Source organism: Cetorhinus maximus, chromosome 3, assembly GCF_964194155.1.
Source record: "Cetorhinus maximus chromosome 3, sCetMax3.hap1.1, whole genome shotgun sequence".
Lineage (NCBI taxonomy): Eukaryota > Metazoa > Chordata > Chondrichthyes > Lamniformes > Cetorhinidae > Cetorhinus > Cetorhinus maximus.
Genome location: NC_135881.1, coordinates 167,710,125 through 167,729,724, shown reverse-complemented (window position 1 = coordinate 167,729,724; position 19,600 = coordinate 167,710,125). Strand labels below are relative to the sequence as shown.

General features: G+C 39.8%; 1 protein-coding gene across 4 annotated transcripts in view; it reads right to left on the bottom strand.

Moving 5' to 3' along the window:
* LOC144679016 (F-actin-uncapping protein LRRC16A-like) overlaps positions 1-14,936 on the bottom strand; it is a 431,407-nt gene extending 416,471 nt beyond the window's left edge. For all 4 annotated transcript variants that reach the window (XM_078539233.1, XM_078539234.1, XM_078539236.1 and 1 more), the window contains exons 1-2: positions 14,580-14,936; positions 13,778-13,875 (exon numbers count right to left, since the gene is read on the bottom strand). In XM_078539233.1, the coding sequence (XP_078395359.1) occupies positions 13,778-13,875; positions 14,580-14,619 (138 nt within the window). In that variant the 5' untranslated portion in view covers positions 14,620-14,936. The remainder of the gene's footprint in view (positions 1-13,777; positions 13,876-14,579) is intronic.
* Between the last annotated feature and the right edge of the window lie 4,664 nt (positions 14,937-19,600).

Genomic DNA, 19,600 nt, shown 5'->3' with positions numbered 1-19,600 from the left:
TAGCAAAAAGACCAATGAGCTCAGGGCACAGGGCACAAGGCATCATTGCTATAATGGAAACTTGGCTTGAAGAGGGGCAAAAATGGCAGTTCAATATCTCTGAATATAGAGTTTTCAGGCAGAGGAGAGCGATATAAAAGGTGGCAGTGTAACATTACTAGTTAAAGAATCAATTACAGCTGTGAGAAGGGGTGATATACTAAATGAAGCATCAAATAAGGCTAAGGCAGATGACTACATGGCTGGAAGGATGGTGCAGGAGGGAGGCCTTTGGATTCCTGGGATACTGGGGTTGGCTCTGGGAAAAATGACACCTGAACAGAGCCGGGACTGAAAATGCAGGACTTTTTCCTAGTGCTGTTGGGAGGGCTTTAAACTAATTCAGTAGGAGTGTAGGAAGGAGAGAATACTAGAGAGGAATATCACCAGAGAGGGTACACAAGATACTGGGAGAGACAGATAGCACTAGTATAGAGAATTGTAAGTTAATATGTGGAGTCAGAGTAAGGGGGAAAGTAATGAAGTTGAAATCAGGGTTACTTTGCAGGTATGTGAATGCACTGAGTATAGTAAATAAGATTGGGGAGTTACAGGTGCAGATTGCCATGTGGAAATTTGATGTTGTGGCGATAACAGAGACTTGGCTCAAGGAAGGGCAGGACTAGGTGTTAAAAATTCCTGGGTACAAGGTGCTCAGAAAAAATAGGAAAGGAAGGAAAGGAGAAGGGGTGGCGGTATTGGTGAAGGAGAGCATTGCAGTGCTGGAGGAAGAGGATGTCCCAGAGGGTTTAAGGACAGAATCAACTTGGCTACAACTAAGGAACAACAAAGGTGCAATTACATTGCTTGATATAGTCTATAGACCATCAACTAGTGAGAAGGACGTAGAAGAATAAATCTGCAGGGAAATTACAGAGAGATGCAAGCATTATAGAGTAGTTATAATGGGGGACTTTAATTATCAGTAGACTGGGACAGTGGTAGTGTAACGGCGGAGAGGGGCACGAATTCCTATTTGTGTTCAGGATAACTTTCTACAGCAGTCAGTGTCCAGTCCAACAAGAAAGGATGCACTGTTGGACCTAGTTCTCAGAAATCAGATGGACCAAGTAGATCAAGTGTCAGTGGGGAAATAATTAGGAGATAGTGATCATTGTATCGTAAGGTTTAAGGTGATGGTAGAAAAAGGACAATGGGAAATCCAGAGTATGAATAATTAGCTGGATAAGAGCCGACTTCGATGGGGCAAGAATGGAGCTGGGCCAGATAGACTGGGATGAAAGATTGGTGGGAAAAACTGTAGCTGAACAATGGGCTACCTTCAAAAATGAACTGGTTCAGGCATAGTCAAGCTATATTCCCACAAATGGGAAAGGTAGGGCAAACAAATACAGAGCTCCCTGGATGAAAAAGGAGATAGAAATTAAGACAAAGAAGAAAAAGTGTGTTTATGACAGGTGTCAGATAGAAAATACAATTGAGAACCAAGTGAAATACAGATGGTTCGGGGAGAGGTGAAAAAGCAAAATAGAGAAGCAAAGAGGGATTATGAGGAAAGACTGGCAGCCAACATAAAAGGAATCCCGAAGTCTTCTACAGGCATATAAATAGTAAAAGGGTGGTAAAAGGAGTAGGGCCAATTAGGGACCTAAAAGGGAATTTATACATAGATGATGGGGCTGTGGCTGAGGTGTTAAATGAATATCTGCATCCGTCTTTATCAAGGAGGCAGATGCTACCCAGCCCATGGTGACAGACGAAGCAACTCTGTCACTAGAAGGGTTCAAAATTGAGAAGGAGGAAGTGCTGAATAGACTGTTGGTACTTAAAGTTGACAAGGCATCGGCACCAGATGAGATGCATCCAAGGATACTGACGGAAGTGAGGGTAGAAATTGCAGGGGCACTGGCCACGATTTTTCAGTCTTCCCTAGGCTCAGGGGAGGTGCCAGAGGACTGGAGATTTGCAAACATTATGCCCTCGTTCAAAAAAGGTTGTAAGGATAAACCCAGAGATTACACACCAATCAGTTTAACTTCAGTGGTGGGCAAGATTCTAGAAACAATTATTCGGGATAGAATTAGTAGTCACATGGAAAAATATGGGTTGATAATGAAGCTCCAGCATAGATTTCTAAAGGGGAAATTGTACTTAACTAACTTGGAGTTTTTTGAAGAGGTAACACAGAGGGTTGATGAGGGTAATGCTGTTGATGTGGTGTACATGGACTTTCAAAAGGTATTTGATACAGTGCCACACAACAGACTTGTGAAAATAGTTATTGCTCATGGAATAAAAGGGACAGTAGCAACATGGATACAAAATTGGCTGAAAAATAGGAAGCAGAGAGTCAATGGGTATTTTTTCAAGATGGAGGAAGGTTTGTAGTGGAGTTCCCCAGGGGTCGATTTTGGGACCCTTGCTTTTCCTGACATATATTAATGATCTAGATCTTGATGTACAGGGGAGAATTTCAAAATTTGCAGATGATACGAAGCTTGGGAGTGTTGTAAACTGCGAGGAGGATGGTGTGGAACATCAAAAGGACATAAACAAGTTGGTGGAGTGGGTAGGTAGGTGGCAGATGAAGTTCAGCGTGGAGAAGTGTGCATTTTGGTAGGAAGAACATGGACAGACAATGTAAAATAAGGTGTGAAATATCGAAGGGGGTACAGGAGCAGAAAGATCTGGGTATACTTGTGCACAGATCACTGAAGGTGGCAGGAGCAGTTAATAAAGCATATCGTATCCTGGGCTTTATTAATAGGGGCATAGAGTACAAGAGCAAGGAGGTTATGCTGAATTTAAGTAAGACACTTGTTAGACCTCAGCTGGAGTATTGTGTACAGCTCTGGGTGACACATTATAGGAAGGATGTGAACACATTGGAGTGCAGAGGAGGTTTACAAGAATGGTTCCAGGGATAAGAAACTTCAGCTTTGAGGATAGATTGGCGAGGTTGGGACTGTTCACCTTCGAGAAAAGGCAGCTAAGAGGAGATTTGATAGAGATGTTCAAAATCATGAGGGGGCTGGACAGAGTACATAGGGAGAAGCTGTCCCCGCTCGTAAAAGGATCAAGAACAAGAGGGCACAGATTTTAAGTGATTTTCAAAAGAAGCAAATGTGACGTAAGAAAAACCTTTTTCATACAACGAGTGGTTCGGGTCTGGAATACACTGCCTGGAAGTGTGGAGGAGGCTGGCTCAATTGAGGCATTTAAGAGGGCATTAGATGCTTATTTGAATAGAAACAATGTGCAAGGGTACGGGGGAAAGGTAGGGCAATGGCACTTGGTCATAATACTCATTTGGAGAGCTGATGCAGACATGATGGGCCAAATGGCCTCCTTCCGTGCCATTAAAATTCTGTGATTGTGTGATAGGTGTTGAGCTCAGAAATATCAAAGGGGCAGCCACACTGCTAAGAGTGTACTATAGACCCCCAAATAGTGGAAGGGAGTTAGAAGAACAAACATGTAGACAGATTTCTGAGTGCAAAAACAACAGGGCAGTAATAGTTGGGGACTTCAACTACTCTAATCTCAACTGGGATGCAAACAGTGAGAAGGGCACAAAATTCTTGAGCTGCATTCAAGAGAACTTTTTCAGCCAGCACGTAACAAGCCCAATGAGGAGTGCAATTCTAGGTTCAGTCTTAGGAAATGAAGCTGGCTAAGTGGATGAAGTAGCAGTGGGGAACTCGTTTTGGAGATAGTGACCATAATACAGTTAGATTTAGCATCATTATGGAAAAGGATAAAGATAGAACAGGAGTAAAAGTTCTAAATTGGGAGAAGACAAATTTTACAAAACTAAGAGGTAAGCTGGCAAGAGTGGACTGAGTACAGCTACTGCAAGGGAAAACAATGTCAAATCAGTGGGAGGCACTCAAAAGCGAGATTCTACAGGCATAGTGTAGACATGTCCCAACAAAGAAAAGGGGTGGTGTTGCCGAATCTCGAGCCCCCTGGTTATCCAGAAGCATATAAAGGTAAGATAAAGCAGAAAAAGAAAGCTTATGACAGTCACAAGAGGCCTAATACTGTAGAAAGCCTAGAGGAATACAAAAGTACAGAGGTGAAGTAAAAAAGGAAATTAGGAAAGCAAAGTGAGGATATGAAAAAAATATTGGCAAGTAAAATCAAAGAAAACCCAAAGACGTTTTACCAGTACATTAAGGGTACGAGAATAACTAAAGAAAAGGTAGGGCCTATCAAGGATTTACATGGTAACTTGTGCTCTGATGCTGAAGATGTGGACAGGGTTCTCAATGAGTACTTTGTCTCCATCTTCACCAAGGAGAGGGATGATGCAGGCATTCTCGTTAAAGAGTGTGAAATATTAGGTACAATATGCATAATGAGAGAGAAAGTACTGGAGGGTCTTACATCCTTGAAGGTGTATAAATCACCAGCACAGAATGAATTGTATCCCAGGTTGTTAAAAGATGCCAGAGAGGAAATAGCAGACTGCTATGATCATTTTCCAATCCCTACTAGATACAGGTGAGGTCCCAGGGGATTGGAGGTCTGCAAGTGTTGTACCACTACTTTAAAAAGGCACAAGTGGTGGGCCAGAAAATTAAACGCCCATCAGTCTGACTTCAGTGGTGGGCAAATTATTGGAATCAATTCTGAGAGAAAGGATAAACTGTCATTTAGAAAGGCACAGATTGATCAGAAGATAGTCAGCATGGTTTTGTTAAGGGATAATCGCGTCTTACTAACTTAATAGAATTTTTTGAAGAAGCAACAAGGAGGATTTATGAGGGCAGTGCAGTGGATGTTGTCCACATGGATTTTAGTAAGGCATTTGACAAGGTCCCACATGGAAGGTTGGTCAGAAAAGTGAGATTTCATGGGATACAGGGGAATGTGGTGAGTTGGATCCAAAATTGGCTCAGCAACAGGAAACAAATGTCATAAAGCTATTAATGTATATATTATTGGAAAATATTTTTCTTTTAAAATAGAAGTTTAATCTTTGGGTGTGTCTTAATTGGATCAAAGCCAGCTAGTCTGGGTGCTTTGATGTGTACTGGTTGATATTTGAGAGAGGTAGGGTGTATTTGCATTTTTTGAATACAGCATTCAAGAAGTGGAGTGAAATCTGGCAACTAGCGAGCAGACACCAAACAATATGTTTATATTACTAATAAAATTGGTACTATGAAAGGGGTTGGTGATTGAATGTAAATTTTCATTCTATGAGCTGTGCTAGGTACAACTTCAGCAGTTGTGTGTGTGCGGGGCAGAAGCAAAGTAAGATCAAAGTAGCTGTAAGCCTACAATTGTCTCCACAGGAACCAAAGTGAAAGGAGCCTCATTTTGAATTTGTAAGGTGAAAATGTTTTGTCTGGTGTTTGGTTAAGTCTATGGGTTGCTGTTGCCTTAATGGAGATTAGTTTGGGAATTTGTTAAAAATTACGATAGCAGTAATTTGTAGCCCTGTGTATGTATTTAATGTGTTGTAACTTAATTAAATGTTTCATTTAGCTTAATATAAAGACCCCTCGAGAACTGATGGTCTGATTCCTGAATTTAGAGCTGCATCTCAAACAAACCACTTAAAAATTATGTTTTGATAGTTGTTTAAAGTTTCCCTCTGGGATTTTTAAAATAACTCAGCTTTACCGAAAGGCTGTCTCATAACAAAAGGGTAATGGCTGATGGATGCTTTTGTGAATGGAAAGCAGTTGTGTTCCACAGGGCTCAGTGTTAGGGCCCTTGCTGTTTGTCGTTTTTATTAATGATTTGGACATAAATGTGGGAGGTATGATTGAGAAATTTGCAGATGATACAAAAATTGGCTATGTAGTTGATAGTGAAGAGGATAGCTGTTTTCTCCAGAATGATATCAATGGTTTGGTTGAGTGGGCTGAAAAGTGGCAAATGGAATTCAATCCGGAAAAGTGCAAGGTAATGCATTTGGGGAGAGCAAACAGAGCAAGGGAACACTCAATAAACTGGAGAATATTGAGAGGGATTGAGAAAGTGAGACACCTTGGAGTGCATGTCCACAGGTCCGTGAAGGTGGCAGAACAGCTGAATAAGGTGGTAAAGAAAGCATATGGAATGCTTTCTTTATTGGACGAGGTATTGAATACAAAAGCACGGATGTAATGATGGAACTGTATAAAACACTAGTTAGGCCACAGCTGTGTACTGTGTAGACAGTTCTGGTCACCACATTACAGGAAGGGCATAATTGATCTGGAGAGAGTACAGAGGAGATTTATAAGAATGCTGCCAGGGCTTGAAAACTGCAGCTATGAGGAAAGATTGGATAGGCTAAGGTTTTTTCCTTAGAACAGAGGAGGCTGAGGGGTGACCTAATTGAGGCGTACAAAATTATGAGGGGCCTAGATAAGGCAGATAGGAAAAACCTGTTTCCACTAACTGAGGGGCCAATTACCAGGGGGCATAGATTTAAAGTGATTGGTAGAAGGATTAGAGGGTACATGAGAAAAATCTTCTTCACCCAAAGAATGGTGGGTGACTCTGCCCAAGTTGGTGGTTAAGGCTGAAACGTTCAACTCATTTAAAAAGGAACCAGGATCTGCACCTGAAGTGCTATAATCTGCAAGGCCTCGGACCAGGTGCTGGAAAGTGGGATTAAGCTGAGCAGCTAGTTTCTTTACTTCTTCCTCTTTTTTGGCCAACACAGACACGATGGGCTAAATGGCCTCTTTGTGTCATAATTTTTCTATGGTTCTAAATCTATGCCCCATATTAATTGACCCCTCAGCTAGGGCAAACAGGTCTTCCTGTCTCCCCTATCTAGGCCCCTCATAATTTTGTACACCACAATTAGGCCACCACTCAACACTCTGTTCTAAGGAAAACAACCCTAGCCTATCCAGTTTTTCCTCAAAACTGCTTCTTAGCATGGTACTATATAAAGCGCAAGTTGTATTAACCTCTTATCACAAATATAGCTCCTAAACAAGACTTTTTATGGCATTTAAAAGTTAAGAAGCCCATCCTGCACTCCTAACACCAAGTATATTTCATTCCAAAAGAAAATTTATCTTTAATTGTATAGCACTGGTGAGAATGTACTTGGCATATTTACTGCCAATCACAATCAAGCCTGTGTTACAGTGTTACAATATGCCATGCTCCTTAGTTCTCCATTACTTTAGACGTTCACTCAGTAATATTTTAAAAGAAATCAAATTCCAGCCAGAATTCCATTCATCTAGGACGCTTTGACCTGAAGTTGCAACGAAAAAAATTGATTGAAATTGGCAGATCTATCATAAACTCATTGACAATACTCAGATGGATTCAGAGCATGAAGCAAATTATCCTTTGACAACACAGCACTTTTTAAGCAAGCAGCTTGCATTTCACCTTAAATAAATAAAAATAAGTAATTTAATAGCTTCTGAAAAAGAACGCAAAAGCAACCCATATAGAACCTAATTCAACATCTAAATTAAAGTTTGTTGGGTATGTAAACAGCCATGAAAGTTTTATTAAAATCCTTACGTCAACATTAAGCACAATAGGAAGAGCTCTATTATACTAGCTTGCTATCTTTTGCAAGGAAGTTAAGCTTCACATTTTGCCAACCAGATTCTCATCTATAGCCTTCTGTGCATGGCAGGTGAATTTCAGTGTCATTGTCAATGAAAAAATATAAATTGATAAATTATTTTATATTTTGTAAATCTCTGAACTGAACATTAGAAAATTACAAAAAGCAATCAAATCCATTTTTGGAGATGGTCAGCATAAGACATTGAAAGCTGGAAGTCTTTCAGTGTTTTAAAATGTTAAAAGCTGAGGATTCCTCTTACATAATCCATTACTATTTCAACAAAATTGTAAGCAAACAAAATGCAAGCATTAGAACGCCAAGATTAATACCAAATGCTCATCACAGCATTGTAAACATCTGATATGCTGACAGGAAATATTCCAATAAGATCATCTATATAGAAACAAGGCAATTACATTCTGCACAAAAGTAATGAAGCCAGCTGTCATTACAAGTTAAAGGTTTGCTACAGTACAGACTACTAGCACTTGCTATAATCATGGAAAATCATGATCCAAAAGTTACAAATTGGGGGGTGGGGAGGAAACATCTGAATGAAAAGTGCTGCTATAATAAAAGGTGAAAATACATCGATAGTGGGAATTTTACAGGCCTGTGATCAGTTCAAGTACCCATACTATAGTTTGTCAATTCTGCTCTAAAATGGTTTGACAGTCCAATAATCATAAGCCTCGTAATCATTAGAATTTCAGTAAATTGCAAGAGTTAATTATGTCTTTTTTCCCCCATGTCAAATTCCCAACATCATATATACTATCCTTAAAAAAAAAGCATATTTGGAGACTGCATCAGAATGAAACATGGGCAGTTTCAAGTCCACCAAAAACAGTCATGGTGGTGGGAGGAATTTAAAAAGAGATTAGGTTATTACACAAAAAGCATAAATGAACCAGTTAGTTTTAATACTACCTAAGTGTAATTTCCCAATACTTAAATAAAGCTGGTGACAAGACAGCAGTAGGTAGTGCTTTAGTTATGAAATGCTTAGAAACTATATACAGATTATGAATAAAGTATAATGGAGTCATTTATCACAAAGCATATTCATTATGATTTTGATAGAGTAGCCTCAATAGGTTTGTCGTTTTACATTTGACATTTATTCAATTACATTTGAGAAAAAAAAACTGAGGTTGTTACATATGAACAAATTATCACATTTTCAGGACATCACAAAGCATTTCACAACCAATGAATTATTTTTGAAGGCTAATGAATGTTCTTGCATAACCAAATGTGACAGCATATTGTGCACAGCAAGGTCTCCCAAAATAGTTAATAAAATTAATGATTTTTCTAGTGCTATTATTGCAGGGAGCATTAATGACCAGTGCATGTGCACTAGTTAATTCAGATTAAGTTAAAATATAAAACTGGAGCTTTTGCAGAACCTGAGCAGCAACATAACTTTAAATGCTAAAGCAACACCCAATAGCGTTTCAAAAGTACTTCAAGCATCAGATCATCAAAAATGTTACTGAAGTTTGGTCACAGTTATGTAGGAAATGCAAAAAAGTAATAATCCATCTACTAATATCCCCAGTGCATTAGTCAAGCCTATCTGCCCCACCTCTATTCCATTATTGGGGGGTTTGTTTGGAGCACTTTTTTTTTGGAGTAAGCATATCGATAATACTGCACAGAAAGAGACTAAGATAAAATATATATACACTAAATTATAAATATAAATCTCTGACTAGTGTTTGAAACACATAAGCATAGTCCAAGTGTTTTCTAAATATGCACCAGCACTGCAAGAATATTCTAGTGAAAAGGTATACAAAACGCTTTATTTGAACTAAGTTATTCAAAAGCTAAATTCCAAAATATATTTTATGCCATCATACCAACTGGTTGTAGCTATCATTTCAGCTATTTAAGCTCAAATTGTTCCACAGTTATAGTACTGCAACCAATATCACTGCAACAGATTTGGTCCTCGCTACATTGCTGTTTGTTGGAGCTTTTTGTTCACAATTGGCTGCTGCTTTTCCTACATTGCAACAGTAACAACATTTCAAAACTGGAAATCACTTTGGATGGCCTGAGATTCTGAAAGGCAGACCAGTTAATTGTGAAGTACTGCAAAGTATACAAAAATACTACTAGTGGTGCATCCATCCAGGTCACAGTAAGGTCAGAAAAAAACCTCTGCACATGTACAAAGAAGCATGTATGCAAAAAGTTATGTTCTTTGCACAATTAACTCTTAATGCTAGGAGCATCACTTCTCTCGTGATATTCTAAAAATTCCAAAGTACTAAAACTCAATCTGACATTGGATTGGAGTAATGGTACAGCTAATGCAAACTCATACCTATGTGAAGCAGCCTCCTGCATGAGTTCTTTACTTCCACGTACTGTTTGTTTTGTCCCAGGTCCAGATCTAACTCGAGTGTTATACTGCCACTTTTCACAGCAATGCCCACATGAACGGTTTACATCAAATGCAAAAATCACAGCATAAATCGTGCTGAAGTCATTTTGTGGTTAAACATTATGTAATAATGTTATTCATTAAACCTACCATCCTGGAAAATAGCCTCCAGGAATATTCTTTTCTTCACAGATCTCTTTGTTTATCTTTATCTGATCACTCTTGCAAGCTTCAAATTATAAATTCAACTTATGGATTGCAAAATGCTCGTGAAGTCCATGTGCCAATGGTAAGCAACAAGGCACAAAAACATTTGATGAAACTGGAATCTAATATAAACTGAGTAGTCCTTCAGGGAATTTAATATTACAACTACAAGTTAAACACTTGATCTGCATAAGATGCAAACCCATTTGAAAACTACCAATCAGGACCACATATTTCATTACAAAAATAAAAATAGCTGGAAAAACTCAGCAGGTCTGGCAGCATCTGCGGAGAGGAACACAGTTAACATTTCGAGTCCGTATGACTCTTCAACAGAACTAAGTAAAAATAGAAATGAGGTGAAATATAAGTTGCTTTAAGGCGGGGGATGGGGGGGTGGGAATGGGTAGAGCTGGATAGAGGGCCAGTGATAGATGGAGATAGCCAAAAGATGTCATAGACAAAAATTTTCACATATTTCATTCCATGGGGTGTTCATGCAGCGGCTTTCATCTCTTTTCTGTTTCATAAATAACATGCACGTAAGTTATTAAGTCCATTAACTGCCTCACTCTATTGGAGTCAGTGCATTTATTATTTGCTCTCCCTATTCTCTCACCCTCTGCATTTTGCCATTAATTATAATTTCCCAACGTGCAGTTCACACCTACCAAATTAACCTGTCTTTTCTCTTGACAGATGCTGACAAATCCATTGTGTACTTCCAGCATTGTTTTTTATTTCGTATTTCAGCATTTACCTTATTATTTTTACCTACTTATTCAATATGGTGCAATTGCAAAAAATGCCAAAAGTCAAAACAATGTCAAAAAGAATGCATATATTGCTTACAGTAATTGCTTACAAACATATATCAATACTATGACAATAAAGATCACTAGTATTTTGCTACTGACCATTCAGCACTGAGGATGCATAATCCCCCAATAGATTTTAGTTGAGATGGGTATTAATGGATATAGAACCAGGATGGGTAAATGGAGTTAAGACACATCAGCCATGACCTTAATTGATGGTGGGCAGGCTAAAGGAAATGAATGACTTACTTCTGCTCCCAATTCCAAAAGCTTTAGGAATAGAAATAACGGGGAATCAGGGAACTTAAATGAGTATAAATAAACTGCACTGGAGAAATTAATGAGACTAAGTGCTGGTGAATTCCCAGCAATCTGCATCCTAGGGGTTTAAAAGAGATAGCTGCAGAGATAGAAGATTTGATTTTTGATCTTTGGTTTTGATCTTCCAGAATTCCTTAGAGTCTACATTAGTTCCAAAGGATTAGAAGGCAGTAAACATATCCCACATTTTAAGAAAGGAGGAAGAGGGAAACATGGAACTGGAAGCAAGTTAGCCTATCAGAAGGAGGCAAAATGCTAGCATCTATTATGAGGGACATTATAACAGGACACTTAGCTTAATCATGTTATGATTTTCTGAGTCAACACAGATTTATAAAAAAATAATGTTTTACAAATCTATTTTATGAGGATTTAGCTCTTAAGATTTTTAAGGGGTAATGAGTGGATATACTGTAATTAGGCTTTTTCTTAAAAAAAATTCAATCAGGTGCCACAAGAAGAGGCTATTTCACAAAATTTGGAATCATGGGATGGGGCAATATATATTAGCATGGACTAAGGGTTGGTCAAAAAGAAACAATAGTAATGAATGGGACATTTTCAGATTAACAGGCTGTACCTAGTGGGATATGAAAAGGATCAATGCTTGAGCCTCAATTTGCTGATGATACAATGTTAGGTGGGAAAGTGAGTAGTGAGGAGGATGCAAAGAGATTGCAAAGGGGTATAGAAAGGTTGGGTAAGTGGCCAAGGACATGGTAAGTGAAATGCAAGGTAGCAAAGTGGGAAGTTATCCACTTTGGTAGAATATTTTTGAATGGTGAGAGACTGGGAAACGTTTCCAATCAGAAGGACCTGGACATCCTTGTGCATGAATCATAGAAAGTTACATGTAAGTACAACAAAGAACGCAAATGCTATGCTAGCTTTTGTTACAAAGGAATTAGAGTATAACATAAAATAATTTGCTGCAATTATACAGAGCATTGGTGAGGCCATGACAGGAATACTGTGTGCAGTTTTGGTCTCCTTACCCAAGGAAGGACATACTTGGGCTGGAGGGAGTACAATGAAGGTTCACTAGACTGATTCCTGAGATGAGCAGATCGTCCAATGAGAAGAGATTGAGTTGACTAGGCCTACATTCCTTGGAGTTCAGAAGAATGAGCGGTGGTCTAATTGAGGCATAAAATTCTAGTTTGACATAGTAGATGCTGAGAAAATGTTTCCTCCAGCTGGAGAACACAGGGTCACAGTCTCAGGATAAAAGACTGGCCATTTAGGACTGACATCACTAAAACTGACTATTTCCACCTTGTAACACTGCCTGACTTCACCCGTCTCGTCTTCGTCTTCAAAAGCCCTAATTCATGTCTTTATTACTACACTTGACTATTCCAACACACTCCTGGCAGGTCACCCACATTCTACCCTCTGTTATCATGAGACCATCCAAAACTCTGCTGACACTGTCTTAACTCAAAGCAAGCCCCTTTCACCTATCACCCCCATGTTCACTGACCTATATTGGCTCCCATTCAAGCAACATTTTGATTTTAAAATTCACATCCTTGTTTTCAAATCCCTCCATGTCTTTGCCCCTCTCTATCTCCATAATCTCCTCCAGCCCCAAAACCCTCTGAGATATCTGCACTCCTCTAATTCTGGACTCATCATCCCCGATTTTAATTGCTCCACCATTGGTGGCCACGCCTCCAGTTGCCTACACTCCAAGTGCTGAACTTCTCTCTCTCTATACCTCTCTGCCTTGCTTTCCTCCTTTAAGACACTCCTTAAAACCTCTCTCTCTTTAACCAAGCATTTGGTTATCTGATCTAATAACTCCTAATGTGGCTTAGTGTCATACTTTGGTTTATAATGCTCCTGTCAAGACTTTGGGACCTTTTAATATTGTAAAGGCTATATAAATAGAAGTTGCTGTTGTTGAGATGAAGAGCAATTTCTTCAACCAAAGGGTTACGAATCTTTGGAATTCTATACTCCAGAGAGGTGTGGATGTGCAGTAATTGAATATGTTCAAGACAGAGGTTAATAGATTTTTAGGTACCAAGGAAATTAAGGGAGATGGGGGTAGTGCGGGAAGGCGGAGTTGAGACAGAAGATTAGCCATGATCTTGCTGAAAGGTAGAGCAGGCTTGAAGGGCTAAATGGCCTAACCCACCGCCTATTTTATCAAAACATCCCTCTGCCCAACTCTGCCCCAATTTAACAACAACACAAAGCATCAGTTATCACACAGATGCACAACCACCTGACTGGCAAACTAAAAGAAAGTTTATTCTAAGCACTCACCGTTTCGGCTTGATAGCTCACTTTAACGATGCAGTAATATTTATTGTAATTTTGACGCAACAGATTTGGAAGAAGTGCGCGTTAGCACAGAGTGAAAGCGGGGCATCTGATCGTACTTCAGTTTATACAGTATTGCAATACTGAACATTGTATCGACCAGGAGAACGGAAGTGTTTAGTGCATTTTATGATTTTATTGTCCTTGATCACTTACCAAAACTTTATTTTCCACCTTGTCGCCTTTGACTTCGAGTTTTACCTTCTTCTTCAAAATGATTTTAATCTTCCTCCCAATAACATCCCTGACGCTCTCTGTGAAACAGAAAGTGATCCCTGAATGAAAGTCGCTCATTTCCATAAAAACAAAAAGCTAAAAGCTACTGCAGATGCTGGAAATCCAAAACAAAACAAAAACAGAATTACCTGGAAAAACTCAGCAAGTCTGGCAGCATCGGCGGAGAAGAAATCAGTTAACGTTTCGAGCCTTCACGGCCCTTCGGCAGAACTGCCAAAGTTCTGCCGAAGGGCCATGAAGGCTCGAAACGTTAACTGATTTCTTCTCCGCCGATGCTGCCAGACTTGCTGAGTTTTTCCAGGTAATTCTGTTTTTGTTTTGTTTGCGCTCATTTCCATGTCGTAATCTTAGAAATCAAATACGATCTGGTCTTTCATTTGTCTTTTTTAAGTAACCTCACTTACTCGCGCTTGCTTGATTCAATACAAAAACAAGGTCGAACGCTCATGTGACCAAAAACATGATAAATCCCGATTAAACACATGAAATATTAGTGCATTCAGAAAGAGAACCATACCTAGGTTAATACGACACGCATTTGTAAGTAGATAAACAAACGCGATCTATCGCCTGGATACTACGACAGAAAATAACCCATGTATATATATTATTTAAACCCCACTAAAATAAAAATCCGTACAATTCCAGTCAGCTTGTTTGCTTTCCCATCGAGATAAAATATCGCCTGTTTATCTTCACGAAGCCTGAACTCGTTCCTTACCTAGCAGCTCCTTGGGAACCTCGGAAGCGTCTTCGGTCATGTTTTCCAGTAAAGGACGCGGTGCTTGATGCTGTGTGAAAGTTGGCTTGTACTGGCTGCTTGCTGGCGTTGTGAGGGGCGCTCAGCGGTTACATTATCGCCCAGTTATAATGTTGCCATGTCCCCGTGTTCCACAATGTAACCTTCTCTCTGTGCGTGTCCCTGGATTGTTCTTCCTGATAAACGCTCCCCCCTTGCTTTTGCGTTTGCCTTCCTTGCGTACCTGTGCCTCAGCGACCGACTTTCCTGCTGTCCAAACCCTCAGCCCTCCAACTACATTTTCCACCTCCAGCCGTTCACATTGATCGCAGACAGGTCTAAGCGGAAGGACAAAACCGCAACACTCCACCCCCTCAGCTCGCGAGATCTGGTCATGGCCGGAAATCCCCGAATCCCTCAAACCCTCACACACAGAACAAGGCGTCTCCTCAGCGGGAGCAGAGGCAGTCGCAAATCAGTATAGTCACTCGCCAGGGCTTTTCTGAAAAGGAGGACGTCGCCACCTGCTGATACGGCACCTCTGCAACAATACCTCGTTGGTTAAAAAAAAATGAGGCATTGATCATTATTAATAGTGTTCAATGGTAACCATGATGAAGATATTTTAAAAACAAATTGTATTTCAGAAGAAATTTTTATCTAAAATCTGCACAAAACTGAGGTAAATTTCATTGAGTCTTTTATAACGTAAGCCTCCATGAGAAATTAAATGTATACATTTCTCTGCCATTGAAGTGTTCGATCTGTCCATTGAAACGTGTAGGCAAGGGATTGGAAGGGATACTCTTTCGAGTATCAACAGTCACAGATTGCAGCTCTTTTTCTCGAGTACAATCACAGTTCTTGGTTTCCGGGAGTGGGACATGAACCCACAACCCTCTGATTCAAAGGCAAGGGTGCTATGAACTGAGCCACAGCTGATAGTGAATGATAACCATAACCAGAGACAATCAACTATGCAGGTGACTTCTGTGCTCTTGGAGTCATGGAACTGTGCCATCAATAGAAAGCAACTGGACAAGCTTGAATAAGTGGAAGTGTCTTTGGGGGTTGGGAATTTTTTGCAGAACGTACCTGCAGGAGAATGAAGTAGAATCCTTATTGCCAAACCTCCAGGATTGCCTTGACATCTCCAGGAATTAAAAACTAATCTCCAGGACAACGCTACAAGGAACCCAAGAAAATTATCATAGCGGCAACAAAAACTAGCGAGGAACAAGAAGGCAGTGTATAATAGCTTCTTTAGGTACGTGAAAAGGAAAAGATTAGCTCGGACAAAAGTGGGCCAATTACAGGTGGGGACAGGATAATTTATAATGGAGAACAGGGAAATGGCAGAGAAACTAAACAGTTACTTTGCATCTGTCTTCACAGAAGAAGATACAGAATATCTCCCAGAAATACCAGGCGACCAAGAGACTTGTGAAACTGAGGAACTAGAATAAATTAGTATTAGTAAAGAGGTAGTCCTTGAAAAGTTAACTGGATTGAAGTTTGATAAATCCCCTGGACCAGATGAGCTTCATCCCAGAGTGTTGAAGGAGGTGGCTAGAGAGATAGTGGATGCATTATTAGTTATCTTTCAAAATTCTATAGATTTTGGAAAGGTTCCTGCAGACTGGAAATGTAACCCCAGTATTTAAGAAAGGAGGAAGAGGGAGAATGGAGAACTACTGACCTGTTAGTTTGATGTCAGTAGTAGGGAAAATGTTAGAATCTGTTATAAAGGATGTATTAACCGGGCATTTAGAAAAGAATGGTAAAATTGGGCAGAGACAACATGGATTTATGAAAGGAAAATCATGTTTGACAAACCTTTTGGAGTTTTTTTGAGGATGTTACTTGTAGCATATTAAAAGGAGAACCAGTGTATTTGGATTTTTAGAAGGCATTTGATAAGGTCCCACACAGAAGGCTAGTAAATAAAATTAGAGTGTACGGGATTGGGGGAAATATACTGATATGGATCAAAAATTGATTAAGAGATAGGGAGTAGGAATAAACAGATTGTTCTCAGGATGGAAGACTGTTACTAGTGAGGTACTGCAAGGATCAGTGCTAGGCCCAAAGCTGTTCACAGTCTATATAAATAATTTGGATGTGGGGACCAATTGTAATATTTCCAAATTTGCTGATGACACCAAGCAGGGTGGTTTGTGAGGAGGATGCCAGGAGGCTTCAAGAGGACTTAGACAGGCTAAGTGAACGGGTTAAAACATGGCAGGTGAAATATAGCGTGAATAAATGTGAAGTTATTCACTTTGGGAGAAAAAACAGAAAAGCAGAATATTTCTTAAATAGCGAGAGGTTGGGAAGTGGGTTGACAGCCAATAAATCATTATTTTGTGAACGTATAGCCTGATGTATGATGATCAATAACAAATATAGATAAATTAGTCATTCAACCATATACAAGGATAGTGTGGGAAAGTAGTTTGTCATTATAAAGCACCACCCTCCCCTTGCCCATCATTTTCTATGCCATCTTAAAAAAAATGAATTGAAGGTGTTGTACATCTTGCAATATATAATTATCATCATGGACTTTTCTTCCATTCAGATACTGAAATCTAATTTTTCACTATTCCCATGTACTGTGATGATAGTAGTGAAAACACCACTGGATATCCCGGAATTTCATAAGTAAAACCAATCTCAATGCTGTGGTCAAGGCAAGAAGAATTAATGTTGGTTGGATACTACTGTACATTCATCCAGCAGTAATTTTTAATACCTTTGGCTTCCAGATTGGCAGACATTGAATCCCACTGATCTTGCACCATTCTCTTGAATGAGCACCTCCTCATGAACAGACAAAAACTATGGACAAATATCAGCTGATCCATCACTTCTCTCCCATTCAGTCCTACTGCAGCTAGGCAACACAACACTCAGTGCTCCACACCTAAGACAAATCATGCAATCCCCGGGAAAGACAAAAAAAATTGCAAAAATAACCTAAGTCAATTCAGGAAAAAAAGAATACTGGGAAATTTCCCTTCATCAGAGCAGCTCAGTATCTGGTATGAAATGAAATCTCTCCAGGAGGAAGATTAATATCTTTGACTTTTCATTGGAATGATTTATATTGGTGGAAAGAATGCTCTAAACTGTCCTTCACCTTTTAAACTTCAAAATATGTAGCAGCACCTGCAAGCAATGATGTTATGAAAGCATTCAATCATGTCGGTCACTTCCCTGCTTTTAAAACTGTTGAAATGTCTTGTATACAGTGAGCCAGATGACAGCAGTCCATTTATACTCCTGATTGTGAACAGATTACAACAGTCAGTGGACAAAAACAATGGTATTAGTAGTAAAATTGTCACATCCATGAGATATGCATTTGCCTAGAAAGTCTTAAACATTCTATATAGTGTCTGTGTACAACACTTCTACTATGACCAGCTGTAATGTAATCGCTATCCCAAAACCTTGATTTTAGGCAATTACCAGGATGAAATATGTAATTGATTGTGATTTAATTTGGACATGGGATATCAATATTGTTTTTTTTAAAAAAAAGGTTCTTATTATTATTGCAAATTTGTTAAATTTAAGCAGTGTGGCAACATCCTGGACCATGACATTCAGCTCCCTGATGCTGATAGTCTAACCAAACTCTATACAGGTGGAAGAGAGTATGCCCATTTGCCACTGAAGGTGTTCCGCAGTATGGAATGTTAGTGCGGCATTATCAACGAAGAGCAGCTCTCTGCTGAGGACTTGGTGCACCTTTATCTTGGATCTCATGTGAAGAAAGCTGAGCAGCTTTCCGTCAGATCTGGCATGTAAGTAGACATCCTCTGTTGATGAACTAAAGGTATATGCAACAAAGAGAATATGCCAAAGAGTGTCAGTGCCAGAGTGCAACCCTGTTTGACCCCAATGCAGATCTCAAAGAGCTCCAATGTTGCCCCGTCATAGCTGATCTTAATCTTCATGTTTTCGTGGAAAGAGGGGATCACACTAAGCAGTTTCGGCTGGCAGCCAGTTTTCTCCAGCAGCCTATATAAAACATCTCTGCTCACATGGTCAAATGCCTTGTTAAGTTCAATGAGAGCAATATATAGTGGCCTCCCGTTTTCAGGACATTTCTGTTACAGCTGCTGCATTGAAATTATCATGTCAATTGTGGATCTTCTGTTCTGCAGCCACATTGGGATTCGGGATAGATGCGTTCAGCAGGATCTACAGCCTGACAAAGACAACACAGGCAAATACGTTTTTCACGCTGCTCAGCAGGGAGATGCCTTGATAGTTGTTGCAATGGCTGCAGTCACCCTTGCTCTTGAGCAAGATCACAATCCTTGCATTACGCATATCTTTAGACACTGTCCCCTCTCTCCAGCAGAGGCAGAGAAGTTTGTGCAGATCTTGCAGGAGTACTGGTTTCCCGTGCTTGATGAGTTCAGACAGTGTAACATCATCCACTGGAACTTTGCCAATGGCAAGCAAGTCAATATCTTTGCTAAGATCAGTATACAGCTCTGCCATGACAGGTGGGATTTCTATGGATTCTGGAGCTTCATGCTGACAGTGTTTTTCCCCGAAGTACAACTCCAGGTCCTGTTCTGCTCATCTTTCCACCTGCTTATTGCAGCTGATGATGACCTCTCTGCCTTTGTTTTTAATGGAGCTGTTTTCTTTGCTGATGGACATGTAACCTTATTTATCCCAACATGCATGCTAAACAGTGAAAGTAGCATGCAACAGACCGAGAGCAAAGCGATCCTACAACCAACAGGTCAATCAAAACTCTGCAGTCATGAATGGTGGTGGTCAATTAAACAGCTAACCGGAAGAGGAAATTCCACAAACATCCCCAGCTTCAATGATGTTCCAGCATAGTGCAAAAGACAAGGCTAAAGCATTTGCAACCATCTTCAGCCAGAAGTGCAAAGAGGTCCCCAGCATCACAGATGCTAGTCTTCAGCCAATTCAATTCAATCCATGATATCAAAAAATGACTAAAGGCACTG